The following is a 21,359-nucleotide window of genomic DNA, read 5'->3' as shown; positions in this document are numbered from 1 at the left end:
TTTTGTGTGTGTGTGTGGGGGGGTGGTAAGTTGCAGTTTGTATTTATTAGTAACATTTTTTTTTTGTTATGAGTGACTTTTTGATCACATTTTTATTCAATGTTTTGTTGGGCCTTGCGACATAAAAGCAATTTTTTTTTTAATGATATACCACGTGTTACATGCTAATTCTATAATTTGAATTGTTTACCTGCACGATTATGGAAATTATGTATCATTTACATTTCAGGACTTTTTTTTTGTAAGAGTATATTTTGTTTCCAGTGACAAACTGATATATGTGCGTGCATATATGTATGTGTACATATATACCATATGTATTATACACAGACTTTTTTAATTTTTTATCTTTTTTTAATTAATGTTCATTTTAGAATTTGTAGAATTTGGTTTATGGACACGGTGATGCTAAATATATGGCTTATTTTATACTTACTTTTTTCAATAAAATATAATTTTTTATTTTTTTTTGGTCTCCACATTCAAAGAGCCTTAACTGGTTTTTGTTTTCTTTTCCCCCTGGTTTTGTTTTTTGTTCTGCAAGATGAACTGTAATTCTTGTGAATATAATTTTTTGCATTGTGACTTTTTGATTACTTCGAAAAAAAACATTGAATAAAAAAGCAATGTGACTTAATTAGCAACTTTTTTATTTATTTGTTCGCTTAAACACTTGCAGGTGTAATGCATAAAACCTAGTGTTACAGGGATAGGAGGAGATCACACTATCTTTTTCCGGTCCCCCTCTGCCTTCACTCTGGCATGTTTAACTGTCTTGGCCTCTATCATAGCTCCTGAACAATATTTGCCTTAAAATGCTGTCTTTGTGACCAACCCCATGATATCGCAGGTTAAAGTGAGAACACAGGTGCGACTTGCCATACATCTGTAGCTCTCACTTTAACCCCTGATATCCCGGGCTGTGCCACGACTACAGTAGCACTGTGAATTTTAGCTATGAATCACTCCTGTAGCTGAGATGGTTTATGGTGTTTGATAAATCTGTGTAAAGCTGCATTCACGCATCCAAGCATTACCATCCAAGAGTAACAAGCCATTTCTCTCCCACCCCTCTAGGGTGCCACCCGTGTTTTGTTTTTAATCAGTTTTTAAAAATGGAATGTGGTGTGAACTTTTATCTAGTAACTTTTTGGCAGTAGATCAGCGTATAGTGGATGGAACACTGAATTAACCCCTTAACGTCCAATGACGTGCATAGCCCATCATGGCCAGGTGTGTCAGTTCCCGCACCAGGACAGGCTATCCCCGTCATGCATTTTATATTCAGTTCAGACTTTATGTTCAGTTCAGCTGTCACTGACCCGGGGTTCGGGTCACCAAGCTACAGAAAGCTTCTAAGACCTTGCTCTCGGCATGGTGTCAGAAGCTTTAGGGGCAGCACGGTGGCTCAGTGGTTGGCACAAATCCCACCAAGGACAACATCTGCAAGAAGTTTGTATGTTCTCCGCGTGTTTGCGTGGGTTTCCTCCTGGTACTCAGATTTCCTCCCACATTCCAAAGACATACTGATACGGAATTTAGATTGTGAGCCCCATCGGGGACAGTGATAATGTGTGCAAACTGTAAAGCGCTGCGGAATATGTTAGCGCTATATAAAAATAAGCATTATTATTAAGCTTTCCATATAGTTATAATGCAGTGCAATGCTAGTGTATTGCAATGCAATTGTACCTTCAATCAAAAAGTAAAAAAAAAAAAAAAAAATTTTTAAAGTATGTAAAAAAAAAAAAAAAGTAATTACATAATAAAAGAATCCACTGATACATTTTTGTTAAAAAATAAATTAATTTAAAAAAGGTACAAGTATGGTATCATCGCGTCCGGAACAATCCAATCTATAACTGTTATGCTAGTTAAACCCTTCAATGAACGCCATAAAAAATGTCACAAAAAAAGTAGCAAACGATGCTTTATTATCATACAGCTTGGAAAAATGGAATAAAACGCGATCAAAAAGACGAATGTAAATAAAAATAGTATCACTGAAAATGCCATCTTGTCCCGCAAAAAGCAAGCCGCAATACAGCTCCATCAGCGGAAAAATAAAAAAGTTAGCTCTAGGAAGCTCTCAGAATAAAGCAATGTAAAACTTTTTTCCTATAAAGGTTTGTATAAAGGCGCCAAAACATAAAAAAACAATATAAATGTGGCATTAATGTAATTGTACTGGCCCGAAGAATAAAGTGCCCTTATCAATTTTACCACACGCAAAACAGAGAAAGAAAGAAAAAAACAAAAAGAATTCCTGAATTGCTGTTTCTCTGTCTCCCATGACGGCACCACGGAGAGGGGGATCCGCCCATCAAGGACCGATAAAAAGGCGGTACCTCTCATCAGTTTTGGTTTCCTGTCCTTGATAGGGAATCTGCAGTCGCAAGACATACCTAGAATCATCATTAAATGCTGGGGCCAGTCAGACCGATCTAGGCAGTTGGGGGTTCCCAGCCTCGGCTGGCATGGTAACCCGAAGCACCACCGCTGGGGTCAGTGAGTCTCTAGGGTGTGCGAGGAGAGACGGCAAGGAAGAGGATCGCGAGGCCTCTCCCGGAAATCTTCTTAATGGACAATAGGCCGCAAGGCAGCACGCCACTGCGGAAGTCCCTCCGGAACGCGAGGGGAGAAGTAGTAACACACAGCTGCCTCCCCCGGATTGAAGGCTTGGCGTCTCCCGGGGGTTTTGGGAACCAGGAAGCATGCGCGGAGTGGCACGTCCCTTTGTTGGAGGCGCCGCAAAGCATCTCTGGGAGTCGGTCAGTGCGCATGCGCGAGCACGTTGATGCGTATGCTGCAGGGCATGACTGAGTAACCATCAGCGCGCAGGGCATGTTGGCACGGGGCATGACTGGGTAATCCAGTCGCGGCGCTATTTAAGGGGGATGGTGCACTGGCTTGGGGCTTCCAATGGAGGCCCCGTCAGTGTTCCCCAGAGACCATGAGCGATCTGGAACAACTGGAGTTGAAATCCCCACAGACCAGATTACCACCACCACAGCAGCAGCAGAAACGGCGGCCAGAGGTGAAAGGGAAACATGCTTTCCACCACCAGTAACATGACAACACCGGAAAGGGGCGCTCAGAATCCCAGCACAGCAAAGGTTCCAGTGCTGCGTCCAGCGTGAGGGAGAATCCTTCAGTGGATACAGTTCATCTCCAACCGGTGCTCTTACTTCCGCCAGGTAGTGAGTGATGTTCGTAAAAGTTCGCTGTTTAACAGGGCCCTATTTTCTTCTTTTTTATTTTTTTATTTTAGGGGAGGAAAAGTTCAGGGAAATCTAAACACAGGATCTGTGCGCTCTGTAGGGAAGATTTGCCCACCACGTGGGAAAAAAGACTTTGCAGCTTCTGTATAGAACAGACAGTATGTGAAAGGCTTCCCGGGTTCGCAACAGAACTAGGATCATTAATTAAAACCCAGGTGGAGGACACCTTTAGGTCCCTTCAGGAGGGTAAAAAGCAAAGGAAGACCAGGCACAGGACCCCTGAACCCAAGTCTAGTAACACGGATAGTGAAGAAGGGGTTTTGGATACCTCTGATTCATCATCAGTATCATCTTCATCTACCTCTGAGGGTCGCAGCTGTTTTCCACTAGAGGAGACAGCCTCGTCAAGGCGGTTAGGAACACTATGGGGCTAGCTGATCCTCGCGCCCCTTCCCCCCCAAAAAAAAGATATTATGTTTGGAGGCCTTGAACAGAAAAAAAAAAGCCTTCTCGCTTAATGAAAAAATCCAGGCCTTGATTAAAAAGGAATGGAAAAAACCCATAAGAAAAGCTCTACTTACGCCAAAAAGGAAATACCCTTTTGAGGACCCAACATGCTTCTTTTGGGAAATGGCACCCAAATTAGATGTGGCAATCGCCAAGGCGACCAAAAAGTTCGCCCTCCCGTTAGAGGATATGGGAGTCTTAAAAGACCCAATAGACAAGAAGGCAGATGCATTCCTGATTCCTGAATGGTTCATAGGAAGCAGCCCACTTGTACATCCCACTACCTAATGGTCTGGTTGGATCAACTGGAATCTCAGCTTAAGGGGAAAACATCTAGAGACATTATGTTAAACACTTCACCAGTAATGAGGGGGGATGCTGCCTTCCTGGGGGACGCATCAACGGACTGTCAGACTAGCTGCCAGATCAGCAGTTTTTTCTAATGTGGCCAGACAAGCCTTTTGGCTTAAATGTTGGCTGGGAGATCTCCAGACCAAATCAAAGCTATATACCGTCCCCTGTGAAGGAGAGTTCCTATTTGGTTCCACTCTGGATTACATCCTAGATAAAGCGGGGGCATAAGAAAAAGTCCTTCCCTATCCTCTCTAACCCGTCCTACAAGCAGCCCTTTCAGAGTAAGAGGTTTATCCGAAGAAAGCCACCAAGAACACAAGATAGATGGGAAGACTAAAGAAGTAAGAATAAGGGGTTCATGTTCAGTAAAGGACCCACTGATAAAAAAAAAAAATTACCAATTTGCAGCTCTTCCCTTTGGACTGGCCATAGCGCCTCGAGTGTTCACCAAACTAGTGGCAGAAGTAATGGCTCACCTAAGAGAGCAGGACACCCTAATCGTTCCATATTTAGATAACTTCCTGATAATCGGCAACTCCCCCCAAATTGCAAAGCTCAGTTGGAGAAGGTCATGCATTCTTTAAACAACTTAGGCTGGCAGTACCAAGCCAAGTACAGGAATATCTGGGCATTATACTAGATTCAATCCATGAGGAATGTCGTCTACCCTTAGGGAAAATATTGAGGATGGTGGGGTTGGTATCTCGAGTGAGGGAATCTCCCCTACATATATTTACAAGAGGCAATGTCCCTCCTGCGGTCCATGACAGCATGCATCCCTGCGGTTCATTACTCAGATACACTCAAAGGAATTGCAATGGGAGGTTTTGTCAGCGGAAATTTAGAAGGTCAGTTCAGTATATCGTCAAACACCACACTCTCACTAGAATGGTGGATGAAGACAAACAATTTGACCCGGGGTGTCCCATGGGTGGTTCCGGTCTCAAAAGTTGTGACTACGGACGCAAGCCCCAGGGGTTAGGGGGCTCACCTGAATGACCTCATAGCACAGGGGGTCTGGTCAGATGACCTGAGAGCAGCATCTTCCAATATGAAAGAACTACTAGCAGTGAAATGTGCACTCTTTAAATTCCTGAACTCCCTTCACTCATATCATGTCAGGGTATTCTCAGACAACCGGGTAGTGGTAGCATACTTAAATCAACAAGGTGGTACCCGATCCCAGTCCCTCATGGAAGTAACAAAATCAATCTTTCAACTAGCCGATGACAACCTGGGGTGGACAATTACAGGGCAGACTTACTGAGTCTGTCTCGCCTGAGACAGGGAGAATGGGAATTAAGCCAAGCAGTAGTCAATCAGATCAAAGAAAGATGGGGGATACCGGACATAGATCTGTTCGCAAACAACCTGAACCGGAAGGTGGACACCTTCTGCTCCATAACTCCCTTAGGGAACCCTCTCACTTGGATGCATTCCTGATTCCATGGAACTATCGACTAGCATATGCCTTACCCCCAATCGCACTAATCCCAGCAGTCCTGAGAAAAATATGGGAAGATATAGCTTGTGTAGTCTTAATAACCCCCTTCTGGCAAAGTGGATTTGGTTTTCATGGGTGAGGAGGATGTCCATCTCCGACCCTTGGGTGCTTCTGGATCTTCCAAACCTCCTCTCCCAGGGACAAGTAGCACACTCACAGGAAGCAAGTTTACATATGACAGCCTGGAATTTGAAAGAGGGCTACTAAGGGATAAAGGGTTCTCGCCAAGACTAGTATCAACCTTACTACAAAGCAGGAAACCGATAACCACCAAACAGTACGGTAAAACCTGGAATAAATTCCTCTCCACATCAGGCTCTAAAGTAAATGAGGGGGTTCCACATAGAGCCATATTAGAGTTCCTGCAGAAGGGGTTGGAACAAGGTCTGGCTACAAGTACCCTAAAGGTTCAGGTCGCTGCCAATGGGGCTTTGTTCAATTACGATCTAGCAGGGAATCGTTGGGTTTCCACGTTCATTAAAGCGGCAGAAATGTCTAAATCCCTTCCCTTACGGAATTCTCCACAATGGGATTTAAATTTAGTCCTTACGGCCTTAACTAAATCTCCCTTCGAACCCTTGGCAGAAGCTCCCTTGAGAATCCTGTCCCTCAAAACATCTCTACTGGTAGCTCTTCAGCGCGTAGGGTCAGTGACGTCCAGGCATTATCAGCTAGCCATCCTTTCACACAGATCTTAGATGATAGGGTTGTTCTCAAAACGAACCCAGCCTACCTTGCAAAAGTAGCCTCGCGGTTCCATAGATCACAGGAGATTTCCCTTCCCTCCTTTTGTCCTAATCCCAAAAATAAGGAAGAAAAAATGTTACGTTAGACGTCGGAAGATGCCTGATTAATTACATAGAGGCAGCTAGGGAGTGTATGAAGGATAGATCTTTTTGTATGTTTTCAGGTTTCTCGGAAGGGGAAAAAAGCTTCTAAAAACACATTAGCAAGATGGATCAGAGACGCCATCAACCTGTCATATACATCGTGTGGGGTGTGCGCTCTGGAGAAAATTAGAGCTCACTCAACGAGAGCAGTGGCAGCCTCCTGGGTGGAAAGAGTCAGTGCTTCGATTGATGACATATGTAGAGCTGCTACTTGGTCTTTCCCCTCTACATTCTTTAACCACTATCGGCTGGACGTAGCCTCTTCTTTGGTCCTTACCTTTGGGAAAAGGGTTCTGGAATCGGTGGTCCCCCCCCCTAGATGTACAGTCTCTGCAATTCTCTCGGTGGTGCAGTCATGGGAGAAAGAGAAAAATATAGTTACTTACCGATAACTGTATTTCTGAGCCCATGACGGCACCCGTACATTCCCTCCCTTCACGTGTGGGTGTGCAAACTTAGTTTAAAATTACGCTATTACTTAAGAAATAGTCACGCGGTATCTCTGTAAAACTTTTAGTGATGATGAATATTTTAACCTAGCGTTCCCTTCATGCTCTGAAAACAACGAATGTGGGAGAGAGGTACCGCCTTTTATCTGTAGGTTTCCTCTCCTTGATGGGCGGATCCCCTCTCTCCGTGGTGCCGTCATGGGCTCAGAGAAATAGTTATCGGTAAGTTACTATATTTTTTTTTGTTTATTCTGCCTCCACAAAAATCGGAATAGAAAGTGATCAAAAAGTCATGTAAATGATACCAATAAAAGTCAGCTTGTCCCACAAAAAACAAGCCCTCGCATGTCTGTGGGCCAAAATATGAAACCATTATAGCTCTCAAAATATGGTGATGCAAAAACTTCTTCTTGCAAACAAAAATAAAATAAAAGAAAGTGTCTTAGTGTGTGACAGCAGCCAAACATAACCTGATAAAAATCTGGAATCGCTGGAATCACACCGACCCGAAGAATAGTCACCTAATCACTTATACCACATGAGGAACCGCGTAAAAAAATAAATAAAACCAATTCTTCACCTGCTGTGGATTTGTTAGTTTTGCCTCCCAAAGATCGCAGTAATGCCCGGCGCACATTTATCCTGTGCTCTGCACTGAGCTCCTATACCGGGGTTTGTGTAAATCTCTGAAATACGTGATTCAGGCAGAACCGCCAGCGGAAGATTCCCTATAATGAGGCAGATGGAGGCACTGCTAACGCCATAGAACCTGTGATCCGGCGGTGTCCGTCTTTTTAGGCGTGCATAAAAGTGCAGTTCACCATAGTTTTGTGCACCTCTAAAAGGAAGGACAACGCTGAACATAGGCCAGACGGAGTCTAAAGTAATTAATACTACAATCATGAAGCACCAAAGTATATTGTAATTGAGAGCAAGTAGCCCCAACTCTCCCAAGGCACCTAAGGGGCGCCCAATCTCCAGGACAACTCCAAGCAAGAGCAAACACAGAAAAATGGAGCAAAAAAGTCCACATCCACATAGTTAATTATGAAAATACGCAACGTTTTTATTTACATAAATACAACAAAATAACACCAGAGTACCAAAAAATGCATATAAGTGCTGTAAACACTATACATGGAGAGGGCAATAAGGAGGAAATATGGCGATAACTAAGTGACTACAATACATCCTCTCAATAATGAAGGTAAACCAGTACCAATTATAACACATGGTCCCACAGGTACCCCAAAGTAACACAGAATGAGTGCAACATATTATGTTCCAGGCTTACCCATTGCTGTCATCAGGGAAAGTATCCACACCTCACCAAGGACCCCCGGACGCGCGTTTCGCATACTAGCTTTTTCAACAGGGTATATCAGTCTAAAGTAACTCTGCGTCTCCATTATAATGATTGGATCCCTCTGGGGTTTCATTTGTCAAGTCACTCGGAGATTTAGATGGAAACGCCAAAGTATGTGCTTAGTGTAGAGCGCCAGATAAATGTGATCTCAAACGTTATGAAAAATGTTTCCAATACAAGCTTCAACTCAATCCACAAAAAAAGCAAGTCCCAACTCATGTCTGTCATCTAATGGAAATATAGGGGACTTCCACGTTACTGGTAGCACAAAGGCTCTGAAAAAACTTATGCAGCATTGTATGGGGCACATTATCTATGGAGCATCTTATGGGGCCATAATCAATCTATGCAGCATTGTATGGGGCACATTATCTATGGAGCATCTTATGGGGCCATAATCAATCTGTGCAGCATTGTATGGGGCACATTATGGCCCCATAAGATGCTCCATCGATAATGTGCCCCATACAATGCTGCATAGATTGATTATGGCCCCATAAGATGCTCCATAGATAATGTGCCCCATATAATGCTGCATAGGTTGATTATGGCCCCATAAGGTGCTCCATAGATAATCAACCTATGCAGCATTATATGGGGCATATTTTATTATGGAGCATCTTATTGGGCCATCATGAATTGTATGGAGCATTATATGGGGCTCCTGATTCAATGTGAATATTCAAAAACACGTAACCTACTGGTGTCTCAATTTTACTTTTATTGGTATTTTTTTTTTATTTTTGAAATTTACCGGTAGCTGCTGTATTTCCCACCCTAGGCTTATACTCAAATCATTAAGTTTTCCCATTTTTTTGTGGCAAAATTAGGGCTCTCAGCTTATACTCGAGTATATACGGTAGTCAAACAATTACAGTAGCTCGCCCTTAAAGGGAACCTGTTACCCCCCCCGGGCGTTTTTGACTAAAAGAGCCGCCTTGTGCAGCAGTAATGCTGCATTCTGACAAGGTGGCTTTTAGTTATTGGTGCTGTAACTGCCGAAATAATCAGTTTTGTAATTTGTCCTTTTCTTCAGTCAAGGAGGCAGGCCTTTCCCCCCTGCTGCAAACACCACACAGCCGCCACTCAAATCTTCTTGGCACCGCCTCCTCACCGCTGTTTTGAAATGAGCCGCTGCCTGCACTCTTTTCTCCTGCCTTGGGCAGGCGCAGTGAGCGCTGCCCGTCTGTCCTCATATGCAGTCCAGCTGACTGCGCCTGTGTGGACGCCCTGCCTGTGAAACCCAGCCCCGTAGTATGAATAAATAAGACACTGCGGGGCTGGGATTCACAGGCAGGGCGGCCGCACAGGCGCAGTCAGCTGGACTGCATATGAGGACAGATGGGCAGCGCTCACTGCGTCTGCCCAAGGCAGGAGAAAAGGGCGCAGGCGCCAGCTCATTCAAAAGCAGCAGTGAGGAGGCGGCGCCAAGAAGATTTGAGTGACTGCTGTGTGGCGTCTGCAGCAGGGGGGAAAGGCCTGCCTCCTTGACTGAAGAAAGGTATGTAGGACAAATTATAAAACGGATTATTTCGGCAGTTACAGCACCCAGAACTAAAAGAGCCACCTTGTCAGAATGCAGCATTACTGCTGCACAAGGTGGCTCTTTTAGTTAAAACCGCCTGGGGGCGGGGGGGGGGGGGGGGGGGGGGGGACAGGTTCCCTTTAATGTAACAGCTGGAGCTGCTTCTCTTTGGTGCAGCTGTGATGTTAGGTGATATTGATCATGTTGCTTCTCACAGTTGCTTTTCCAGGTTTGTGTTGGCCAGGAGAGCAGTCAACTTTTTGTCATATCCTGCCCTCACTGAGGGGACAGGCATCGCCGTGGAGAGACAGATCACCGGAGGGTGGTACAAAGATGGAGGGGGCCCAGAAATCACAGGAGGGCACATGGCTGGAGGGCACAGAGATCATGGTGGGGCACATAGCTGGAGGGGACAGATCACATGGGAGCACAAATATCAGAGGGGTTCATAGCAGGGGGGCACAGGGAGAACATAGATCACAGGGGGACAGAAAGATGGGAGCCACAGAGATCACAGGGGTGCATATAGCTGGGGGGCACAGATCATGGAGCATATAGCTGGGGGCACAGATTATTATTTATTTATACAGCACCATTAATTTCATGGTGCTGTACATGAGAAAAGGGGTTACATGCAGGGTTATAGATATCATTAACAGTAAACAAATTTACAATGACAGACTGGTACAGAGGGGAGAGGACCCTGTCCTTACGGACTTATATTCTTCAGGTCAGATCACAGGGGGCATATAGCTAGGGGGCAGAGAGATCACAGGGGGCGCATAGCTATGGGGCACAGATCACGGGGGGGCAGGGCACAAAGCTGGGGCCACAGATCACAGGGGGCACAGAGATCTCATGGGGGCACTTAGCTGGGAGTCACAGAATTCACAGGGGGGCAGATAGTTGGGGGACAGAGATTATATTGGGGCACATAGCGGGGGGGAGGGGCACATAGATGAGGGGCACAGATCACCAGCAGGTCACAAGTCACCAGCAGACAGACACTGAGCTGCCGGTACAGAGATCGCTCTGGGCTCTATGGCAGGCTGCAGCATCTCTTCTGGGACAGGAGGATGGGGAGAGCACTGTTGCTAACCCCGCCCACCCCGATGATGTCATCATTCATGTGTAGGCTGCGTGCACTAGGGGTTAAAGGGCCGGCAGGATGCGGCTGCCGCCCGAGCATTGCGGACTCCGGGAACCCGCCCTCGGGCTGCATGAAAAGTTACCGTGGCCCGCGGGAGGAAGGTTCCCCGCCCCTGACTTAGGGACTCCTTATATGGAGTCCACAAACTATTCTAGGAAAATCTGCGCTCCAGGAGGCAAATGGCGCTCCATCCCTACCGCGACTTTCCTTATGGTTAAGCAGTATTGTACAGCCACATTTGGGGTATTTCTATATTCAGCAGAAGTTGAGGGACAAATTCTGGTGCCAATTTTACCCACATCTTGCTTTGCACTGTGCCTCAAAAGTAGTTTTCACCCACACATGGAGTATTGGCACACTCAGGAGAAATTACACATTTTGGGGTCCACTTTCTCCTGTTACCCTTGAAAATAAAAAAATTAGGGCTAAAAGAAAAGTTTTGCGGAATTTTTTTTTTTTTTTTTTTTTTTTTTAATTCTTTTTATTTTCTTACCTCTGTTATAAACTTCTGTAAAGCACCTTGGGGGTTCAAGATGCTCACCACACATCTAGATAAGTTCTTTGAGGGGACTAGTTTCCAAAATGGTACCACTTGTGGGGGATTTCCACTGGATAAGGCACATCAGGGGCTCTCCAAAAGTGACATGGCGTTTGCTCTCAATTTCAGCCAATTTTGTGTTCAAAAAGTGAAACCTTGCTCCTTCCCTTCGGGGTCCTGCCGAGCATCCAAACAGTGGTCTTCCTCCACACATGGGGTATCTGCGTACTCAGGAGAATTTGCACAACAATTTTTGTGGTCTATTTTTTTTCCTGCTACTTTTGTTAAAATAAAAAATTTGGTGCTAAAAGATGATTTTTGTGGAAAGAATTTGATTAATTTTCACAGCTCTGTTATAAACCTCCGTGAAGCACCTGGGGGTTCAAGATGCTCAGCTATTATCTTGATAAGTCCCTTAAGGGGTCCAGTTTCCAAAATGGGGTCAATTGTGGGGGTTTCCACTGTTTAGGCACATCAGGGCTTCTCCAAACGAGACATGGTGTTTGCTATTGATTCCAGCTAATTTTACGCTCAAAACCTCAAATAGCGCTCCTTCCCTTTCGAGCCCTGCAGTGTTCCTAAAGATTTGTCTTCCTCCACACATGGGGTATCTGTGTACTCAGGATAAAATGGACCACAATATTTGTTGTGCTATTTCTCCTAATACCCTTGAGAAAATAGAAAAAATTGTGTCTGAAGTAACATTTTTGTGAATTAAAGTTAAATGTTCGTTTTTTTTTCTTCCACATTGCTTCAGTTCTTGTGAAGCACCTGAAGGGTTAATAAACTTCTCGAATGTGGTTTTGTGCACCTTGAGGGATGCAGTTTTAGAATTGTATCACGTTTGGGTATTTTCTGCCATATAGACCCCTCAGTCACTTCAAATGTCATGTGGTCCCTAAAAAAAAAAAAAAAAAAAAAAAAAAAAAATTTTTGTAAATTTTGTTGGAAAAATGAGAGCACTGGTCAACTGTTAACCCTTATAACTTCCTAACAAAAATTGTTTCAAAAATTGTGCTGATTTAAAGTGGAAATGTTATTTATTAACTATTTAGTGTGACATAACGCTCTGATTTAAGGGCATAAAAATTCACAAGTTCACAAACACAAGAAATTTTGATTATTTTTTTTACCACTATCATAAAGTACAATTATGTCATAAAAAAACAATCTCAGAATTAGGGGGATTCGTTGAAGTATTCCAGCGTTATAACCACATAAAGTGACAGTGGACAGATTTCAAAATTAAGGCCTGGTTATTGGCCTACAAAGTGGCTTGTTCTTTAAGAGGTTAAAAATGTCTTCCGTTTTTCATGAGTGATGTTCCGCCCTACCTCTGCCTATTTTGGCACTGTTGGGAGAAACAGGCTTGAAAATGCAATTTTTGACTAATTTGCAACTGCAAAAAATTTTGTGAACTTTCAAAGCAATTAATGCCTGAATGCATCTAACCTGATAGATATGCTCCAATGTTTGTGTAGTCACCGGTATTGCTGCTTGTTCCATCCACAGTGTACCTTGCAGACTTGTGCAACACGTTGCAGAAGCACTCTCATTAATGCTTTTTATCAAATGAGTGCTACACAAATTCTCTTTTAGTAAAATAATTTCAACCTAGCAGACCCAATCCACTCACCCCTGCTGCCAAACAAAAACAAATCCTAAATGCAATTATTTTTAGCTTAGAGCGAAGAGTACAACCTACCGATATTCCTAGTCTTAGAATCATGGGCTATAAAAAGGTGAATTTTATCATTTTGAAGGCGATCTGACAAACAAGACCATAACGCAAGTCTATGGTCAGTCGGAACCTTTCCTAAATAACGCAAAGAGACGCAATCCTCACTCTGGGAGCTTCCCCAATATATTCTCTTGACTTAAGCCATTACAAAAATTTGAATAGTAAGTAAATGCTACAACTGAAGCTCTGAGGTGTGCAGGTCTTATATATACCTTTTTGTATCTTAATGTCTTTGCATAAAGGAATAACTCTGTGGGTCTTCAGGATGCATATGATGGTTCAGATCCTTCCTATCAGAAAAGAAATTCTATGACGCCTAATCCTGGGTACCAGGCAGACATGATGGGCAGGATGCCTTATGATGCTAGCAAGGATCCTTATGGCAGTATGAGGAAAGGTGAGAGCTGAAGCTTCAGTGGTGTATATTAGGAATCTTGAAACTAGATGTTTAATTGTATTGGCTAAATCCTTTATTTTCTCACTGTCATTCAGGTACCGATCCCTTCATGTCTTCAGGTCAGGGACCCAGTGGGACAATGGGAGATCCTTATAGTAGGGCTACAGGCCCAGGTATGCCAAATATGACTCAGCGCCAGCATTATTATGGTGGTTACGACAGAGGGAGGCAAGTATACCCCAAACTTTAATTTTCTCATTAAAATATGAAATATGACTGTTGCCTTAAGTTAATTTTCCAAATGTTTAACTTTTTTTTTTTTTCTAAAGGCCAGAACCTGGTCTTGGACCAGAAGGAAGTATGGGGAGCAGTGGTGCACAGCCAAATATGATGCCTTCCAACACTGACAGTGGCATGTACTCACCTGGGCGTTATCCTCAACAAAGGTATGAATAGTTAGAATATTAATAATGTGAAGGGACGCTTGTGCACGTGATGTTTTATATTAAAAAAATAAAATATTAGACTATTTTTTGTTTCTTCATGTTGTTCTTTCCTTCTAGACATGACTCCTACAGCAATCAGTACCAAACTCAGGGTACTTCAGGTAGTCCCTATCAAAGTCAGCAAAACCCAGTGTATCAACAACAGGTAAGCCAAGTGTTAGGACTCATTCAGATGTCAGAGTTTTTCATGTACGCAAAAAATGGTGCCGCTCTCATCAGTATTTTGGGTTCATGATTCATCAGTGTCTTTCACGTATGGATAAATCCATAGCCAAGCTTCTCCTATCGTTTGCATTGTTAAACAGTGACTGGACACTGCCATCAGTGCTGTCTGTGTTTTTCATTGACTTGTATTAGTACATTTCATCTGCTCTGCCGTAAGAAAATGGTCACGTCTTTGTGCTTCACACACAGTCCACAAAAAAGTACAGACATATAAATAGCAACATAGATTATAATGGTTGCATGTTTTGTCCATGAGTAACACAGAGCACGTACGTCTGAGCAAGGTCTTAGCGGAAAAGCTAGTTAATAGACTTTGTATGGTAGCATGGGCCTTTCTTTTTCCCCTAGTTTTATACAATCCTGTTAAAGGGAATGTATTAGAAGAAATTAAAATAATAAAAAAAATATTTTTTTTATTAGATCAATATATAGCTTTATTTGGTCATATCATGATCTGTATTTTAAAAAAATAAAAATAAAATATAAATCTTTAAATTTTTATTCTGGCCACTAGGCTATTTCAGACTACCTGCAGTACACTATTCTTTCAGGAACAGTATTCAGTTCTTTCATCTCATTATCATCCCAGATAGGATTATAAAGATGTAGAATTGGGAGAAAAAAGACCAAACAAATAATGGTGTGCACACCTGACACAAACAAAGCATTTAAATGTTACCTTTATTATTAGAAACCTTAGACATACACAAATGTACATTAAAGGAAACCTGTCACCAGGTTTTGCTGAAACGAGTTACGGCCACCATCTTTCAGGTCTGATGGCATTTTATAATGCTGTAGATAAGCCCCCGGTCCGACCTGTAAGAGAGGAAAAATAACTTTTATTATACTCACCTGAGGGGCAATCTGGTCCAAGTGGTTTCGCTCTTGGTCCCATGCCTCCTATCTTCTTATGGTCCCCGTCCTGCTTGCTTCTTGTGGATGACGCGTCCCTCCATCATCCACACAGGCTCCCCGGCATCTGCGCTCCTGCGCAGGCGTACTGTGCCCTGTTGAGGGCAGAGCAAAGTACTGCAGTGCGCAGGCGCCGGAAAGGTCAGAGGCCTAGCACTTGCGCACTGCAGGACTTTTCTCTGCCCTCAACAGGGCAGATAAGTACACCAGTTATTTTTCTTCTTACAGGTCGGATCAGGGGCTTACCTACAGCATTATAGAATGTTGTATGTAAACCCTGAAAGGGGGTGGCTGTAGCTCGTATCGGCCTAACCTGGCGACAGGGTCCCTTAAAAACCATCTAAAAACATGTATGAAACATGATGAATAAACACCCCTGGACAAATAACCATATGGAGCTAATAAGTGGAGCTCCACTAATATATATTGGAGCCGGGCATGAAAGGAATACATGCTAAAGTCATATACATAGATTTACAAGTATAACATGCAGGGACATAAATATAACCGCAAAATACATTCCATAGATCTAATGCATCTATACAAGACAACCAAAGGCTGAAAAAAATCCCCCTAACCTTGCGTGCAACGGACTGAAATAACAATGTATAAAAAAAATCAGCATGGCTGAGATGGTTAAGAGAGAGTGAAATCTCCCGCGTTCATACTTTGCTTCCGAGGGTGTGCATGTCACACCATGTAATCTATATTTCATCGGATCATGTATATGGCTGTTGTTTTCGTTCCCTGTTAACCATCTCAGCCATGCTGATTGTTTTATACATTTATTTGTAGATGAATGGAGGTGCACCCTATTTTTGTTCATGTAGGATGATAATGATGGGCAACACCTCTTTACACAGCAGTTACTACTGGAGCCACCAATCACAATAGATTTCACAGATGCCTCTCCCTTCACAGTGACCTTTGCATATGCTCATTACATGCTTCAATACAAAAGATAGGATCTGAGTCAGTCTTATTCATGTGTATTTCTTGAAATAGGAAGCATGAGTGTGAAAAAAAATCCTGTGAACAGTGAAAGATGCAAATTTTATTTTTCATTTTGAATCATTAAAATAGATTTAACACACAAATCTGACTTGACCATTTTTGATAACACTTTCCTTTTTATAAGTGAAGGACTGTTCTTTGTCGCCACTGTTTTGTTCCAATCTAAATTCATTTATGCGCTGTTCAGTCCTTTATAGCTCACAAGTGAACACAGATTTTCTGTCTCTTAAGACAGTTCGCTAATTCTACAAACTTTCTAATTCTTAGAACTACAAGCGTCCAATGGATGGTAGTTATGGTCCATCTTCTAAACGCCATGAAGGGGAAATGTACAATGCTCCTTATGCTGGTGCACAGAGTGGTCAAGGTCAACAGCCACAACCTCAACAGCAACAGACACCTGGATCAGGAGTGCAACCTCCTACTGGTCAGCCTTCACCAGCAGCAAGTTCACAGCCTACTCAAGACCCTTATGGTCAATATGGAAGTGGTTATCCACAAAGTGTTGGAGAGCGCAGGCCTGCATCCACAGGGCAGAATCAGTTTCCATTTCAGTTCGGACGTGAACGGGTGTCATCCACTCCAGGGAACAACACACAGCCACCTCTGCCACCTAGTGGAATGGGAGGCTCTACAGATGGAACACAATCTGGAGCGATGTGGCAAAGTCGAGGAGATATAGGCTACAATTACCAGGGTAGACCTGGTCCTCCTCCAGCCAGCACACAGGGACCTAGTTATCATTCTGGGCCACCTCGTGGAGATGATATGGTGCATTCCGACCAGCGACTTAGCCATGAGGGTCAGTGGCCACCTCATGTTAACAGGCAGCAGCCCCCCTATGTGCCTGCCCCTGGCCCACCTCTGAGCAGAGCTCCACCACAGTCTGGATACCAAGCTTCCTCAAGCATGCCTAACCATTTGCCTCAGGTAGCTAGTCCAGCCACCCCACGGCCACTGGAAGCCCACACCTCACCCAGCAAATCTCCATTCCTGAAGATGCAGAAAGCTGGACCCCCTGTTCCTGCATCACATATTGTACCCACCCCAGCCCAACCGCCTCTTATTCGCAGGGACATAACCTTTCCTCCAGGTTCGGTGGAAGCGACACAACCTATTCTGAAGCCAAGGAGACGTTTAACGGCAAAGGAAATTGGTATGTTGCTGGAGTGAAGAATGCCCATATTTTAAATTACAGTGAAGTTTAAAAGGGCTTTCCCTGGGTGCAGTTTGATATATATATATTCTCTATTTGTAGTGTTCACTAGAGCTCTATTGCTCTTTCGCTCGCTTCCTCATTCGCCCATGCCCTTGCGCCCGCTCACCCTTTCACTCACATCTGCAGTTATTGTATAGTTTTCTTATAGTGGAGATTTGTACATAACCCAGTCAGTTTTTAAGGGTGAACCGTGTTAATTGTCCTACAACTAGACCTTTCTATTTTCTGAAAACCTTATGATTCCATGGCTCTTTATGTTACAATCGCTTATCTTTTTAGGGACTCCAGAGGCTTGGCGTGTGATGATGTCATTGAAATCAGGCCTCCTTGCTGAAAGTACCTGGGCGCTGGATACCATTAACATACTTCTTTATGATGACAACAGTATCATGACATTTAACCTCAGTCAGGTAAAGTTATACATTTAGTTATTCACCTTTTGTAGACCTTTCTCAATTTTGAGCATGCAAATTACAATTTTTCCTTTTTTTTTTTTTTTTTTTTGTTCATGCAGCTACCTGGGTTACTGGAGTTGTTAGTGGAATATTTCCGACGATGCCTGATTGAAATCTTTGGGATACTCCGAGAGTATGAAGTTGGAGAGCCTGCACAAAAGACCCTACTTAATCCTTCCACTCATGTCTCTCATAGCCCACTTTTAGGTGATACAGAATCCAGTGATGAGGAGGTGGGCCAACCATTGACAGATGGTAATGCTCAAAGTGAGGATGAGGGTGAAGAAGAAAGAAAGGCCTATTCAGCTCCTTGCAATTCAAGTGAAGATACTCAGCGGCATACCAGCAAGTTTGACAAACTTCCTGTAAAAATAGTTCAACGGGAAGATGCCTTTGTGTTGGACTGCTCGCACCAATTGGGTCGTCGGCAAGAATTTGATAGTGGCCTCTTACACTGGCGAATAGGAGGAGGTGACACAACTGAGCATATTCAGACTCACTTTGAAAGGCGTCCCGAGCCCTCTTATCGCAAGTGCCCCCAAATAAAACGTCGTTCAAAGGAGCAGCATGTTCTTGCTGCAGAGGACACAGCTGCCACCATAGATGATGTCTTGTGTTCCCGGTCCAGTTCTTTGCCGCCTGATTCAGGAGAAATCTCTGAAGAGGACACTGACTTCCAGTTAGGCGGTAGTCCTCCATCACACAACAGACATGGTCTTAAAATTCTTGAAGATGAACCACGCAGCAAGGATGAAACCCCACTGTGCACGTTGGAAGATTGGCAAGATGCTCTTTCTCGCCGTTGTGTGTGCATATCAAATATTTTACGCAGCTTGTCTTTTGTGCCAAGCAATGACTTGGAAATGTCAAAGCACCCAGGACTGTTACTACTCCTTGGGAAACTTGTGCTGCTCCATCACAAGCACCCAGAAAGGAAACAAGCACCCCTCACCTATGAGAAAGAGGAGGATAGAGACCAAGGAGTTAGTAGCAATAAGGCTGAATGGTGGTGGGACTGTTTGGAAATGTTGCGTGAGAACACACTGGTCACCCTTGCCAATATATCTGGTCAGCTTGATCTTTCTCCATACCCTGAAAGCATTTGTCTGCCCATTCTAGATGGTTTGCTACACTGGGCAGTGTGTCCATCAGCTGAGGCTCAGGATCCGTTTGTGACACTAGGTCCCAATGCAGTACTTTCTCCTCAGAGACTGGTGTTGGAGGCTCTTAGCAAACTGAGCATTCAAGATAGCAATGTGGACCTAATACTTGCCACACCACCTTTCAGTCGTCTCGAGAAGCTGTATGGGACGTTGGTGAGGTTCCTAAGTGACAGAAAAAACCATGTGTGCAGGGAAATGGCAGTGGTTCTTTTAGCAAACTTGGCACAGGGTGATAGTTTAGCAGCCAGGGCTATAGCCCTTCAGAAAGGCAGCATTGGTAACCTTCTAGGTTTTCTTGAGGATAGTCTGGCAGCGACTCAATTCCAACAGAGTCAGGCTGCACATTTACATGGACCCTCTGCTCCCTTTGAACCCACAAGTACGGACATGATGCGAAGGGCCTCTCGTGCCCTGCTTGCTTTGGCAAAAGTTGAGGAGAACCATTCTGAGTTCACACTGTATGAGGCCCGTCTGCTGGACATCTCCGTGTCTCCACTAATGAACTGCTCAGTGTCACAGGTCATCTGCGATGTTCTCTTCTTGATTGGCCAGTCATGACAGCTGCAGTGGATAACTTACCAGAATGGTTTGCTCCTCCCTTCAGAAAGGAATCCTCCCTGACTGTTGATTCCATACCCTCTTCCTTTCCTCCCTTTTTATTTATGCAAAAACTACGTCTCAATCCACTGTCCGCCCCAGAGAGGAAATCTGGTCACCCTTGTGGAATTTCCCACCCACTCTTCCTCTCTGTGTTTTGGTGTTAACCAAAGCTACTGTATTTCAGTGAATTTATTTTTTATCTAGGGGAAGGGGCTCCACTGTAACTACACTTCCCTCCCCCAAGTCTACTGTTTATTAGGCCCACAACAGCCAAGGGATGGGCTTCATATTCTAAGGAGATAAAGACTTCTGAATCTTCAAGGAAGGAGAAGGATTCCCTTCTTTATCTTAAAATTAACTTGCCCTACTCCTCACCTTGCAATGTTTAGACTAGAATTTGTGTGCCCTGAACCTTTAAACAGAAGAAAAAAAAGCAAAAAAAAAAAACCTGAAGAGACATTACCTTTTTAACTGTGCTGAGAAACCCCGCAGAATCCAATCGGAGCTGGAAAAACCCACAACCTCAGAGACTCCAGATGTAGGTTTTTAAATGGAGAGCGGCAAAGGTCGCTTTTAGTTTCCGGAGGAGAGAAAGACGCAGAGAAGTCGCTTTTCCCCCAAAGTTTCATGTGAAGCAACACCCTTACCTCTTTAAACTTAGATTGTAATAATCGGAGATCGCCTCTTATAACTGGTTTTAACCTTTAGCTTGTAGGTTGCAAGCTGCGATGTCTGTATATATATGATGATGTACATTAAAGACACACCTCTTGTATTCCCCTCAATATTTCCTCACTTACCCTCACCACGCTCACAAGCTCTTTCTTGGATCTATGGAGGAAGGGTCCCGGTTACTTTCCTTAAGGCCCTTCTAACCACCCTCCCAATGGAGGAACATCTTATAGATGGTTTGACCCACAGAGCAGCAATGCCATCCATCACCTCTGCCTCGTTTCACCCTTTGTATATCCAGCAATCCTATCAACTTTTACTTTTTCCATTTCCAATCAAGGTGTGAGTTTTTTTTTTTCAGTTCCAACAATGTCATTTTTTTCCAGCGATTTCTGCATATTTGTAGCTCTGAAAAAATGTAAATTTCAGCCTATTCCTTTTACTTGTTTTATTTTTATTTTTGCTTATTGATATATCATTTATTCAGTATGAAATCTTTATACTCTATGTTCCCGTGTTAAGAATAAATGTACATTAAATCTTGTTAACAGAGTTGTGAAGAGCTTTTCTATGAACAGTACACAACTGCTGATGCTTAGTGCAATGCTGTAGTTTACTTTCATTACTTTTTTTTCTTGCACTTGACAACATCTAGACGTGTTCCCCTATCGTAGATGTGAAAACTGATGAAATTTTTTATACAAGGCAACAATTTTTAATCTACTCATACCCTTAAATGGGTGATGAGCAAGGTAGTTATAGATAGTTGAAGAATTACTGGTTTCTGAGCCGATAATGGCAGTGATGTATGCGATACGCTTACTCGGGCAGTTTTGTGGGCATGACCTTAATCCAAGTGTATGGAGCAAGGGTGCGGCCATCAGTGGGTGCAACCTTGTTTAATACACTTAGTCATAGAATGTTCAAGTTGGACAGGACCTCAATGGT

At 43.5% G+C, this 21,359-nt stretch overlaps 1 protein-coding gene across 2 annotated transcripts in view; it reads left to right on the top strand.

Moving 5' to 3' along the window:
* The window catches only part of ARID1A (AT-rich interaction domain 1A), a 183,857-nt gene extending 162,898 nt beyond the window's left edge, over positions 1 to 20,959 (top strand). For both annotated transcript variants that reach the window (XM_077295708.1, XM_077295707.1), the window contains exons 14-20: positions 13,488 to 13,642; positions 13,738 to 13,870; positions 13,972 to 14,088; positions 14,206 to 14,293; positions 16,570 to 17,458; positions 17,801 to 17,931; positions 18,036 to 20,959. In XM_077295708.1, coding sequence (XP_077151823.1) covers positions 13,488 to 13,642; positions 13,738 to 13,870; positions 13,972 to 14,088; positions 14,206 to 14,293; positions 16,570 to 17,458; positions 17,801 to 17,931; positions 18,036 to 19,697 — 3,175 coding nt within the window. In that variant the 3' untranslated portion in view covers positions 19,698 to 20,959. The remainder of the gene's footprint in view (positions 1 to 13,487; positions 13,643 to 13,737; positions 13,871 to 13,971; positions 14,089 to 14,205; positions 14,294 to 16,569; positions 17,459 to 17,800; positions 17,932 to 18,035) is intronic.
* The last annotated feature ends 400 nt before the right edge of the window (positions 20,960 to 21,359 follow it).

This window comes from Ranitomeya variabilis, chromosome 3 (genome assembly GCF_051348905.1).
Source record: "Ranitomeya variabilis isolate aRanVar5 chromosome 3, aRanVar5.hap1, whole genome shotgun sequence".
Taxonomy (NCBI): Eukaryota; Metazoa; Chordata; class Amphibia; order Anura; family Dendrobatidae; genus Ranitomeya; species Ranitomeya variabilis.
The sequence above is the reverse complement of the archived record's forward strand: the minus strand, read 5'-3'. Positions and strand labels throughout refer to the sequence as shown.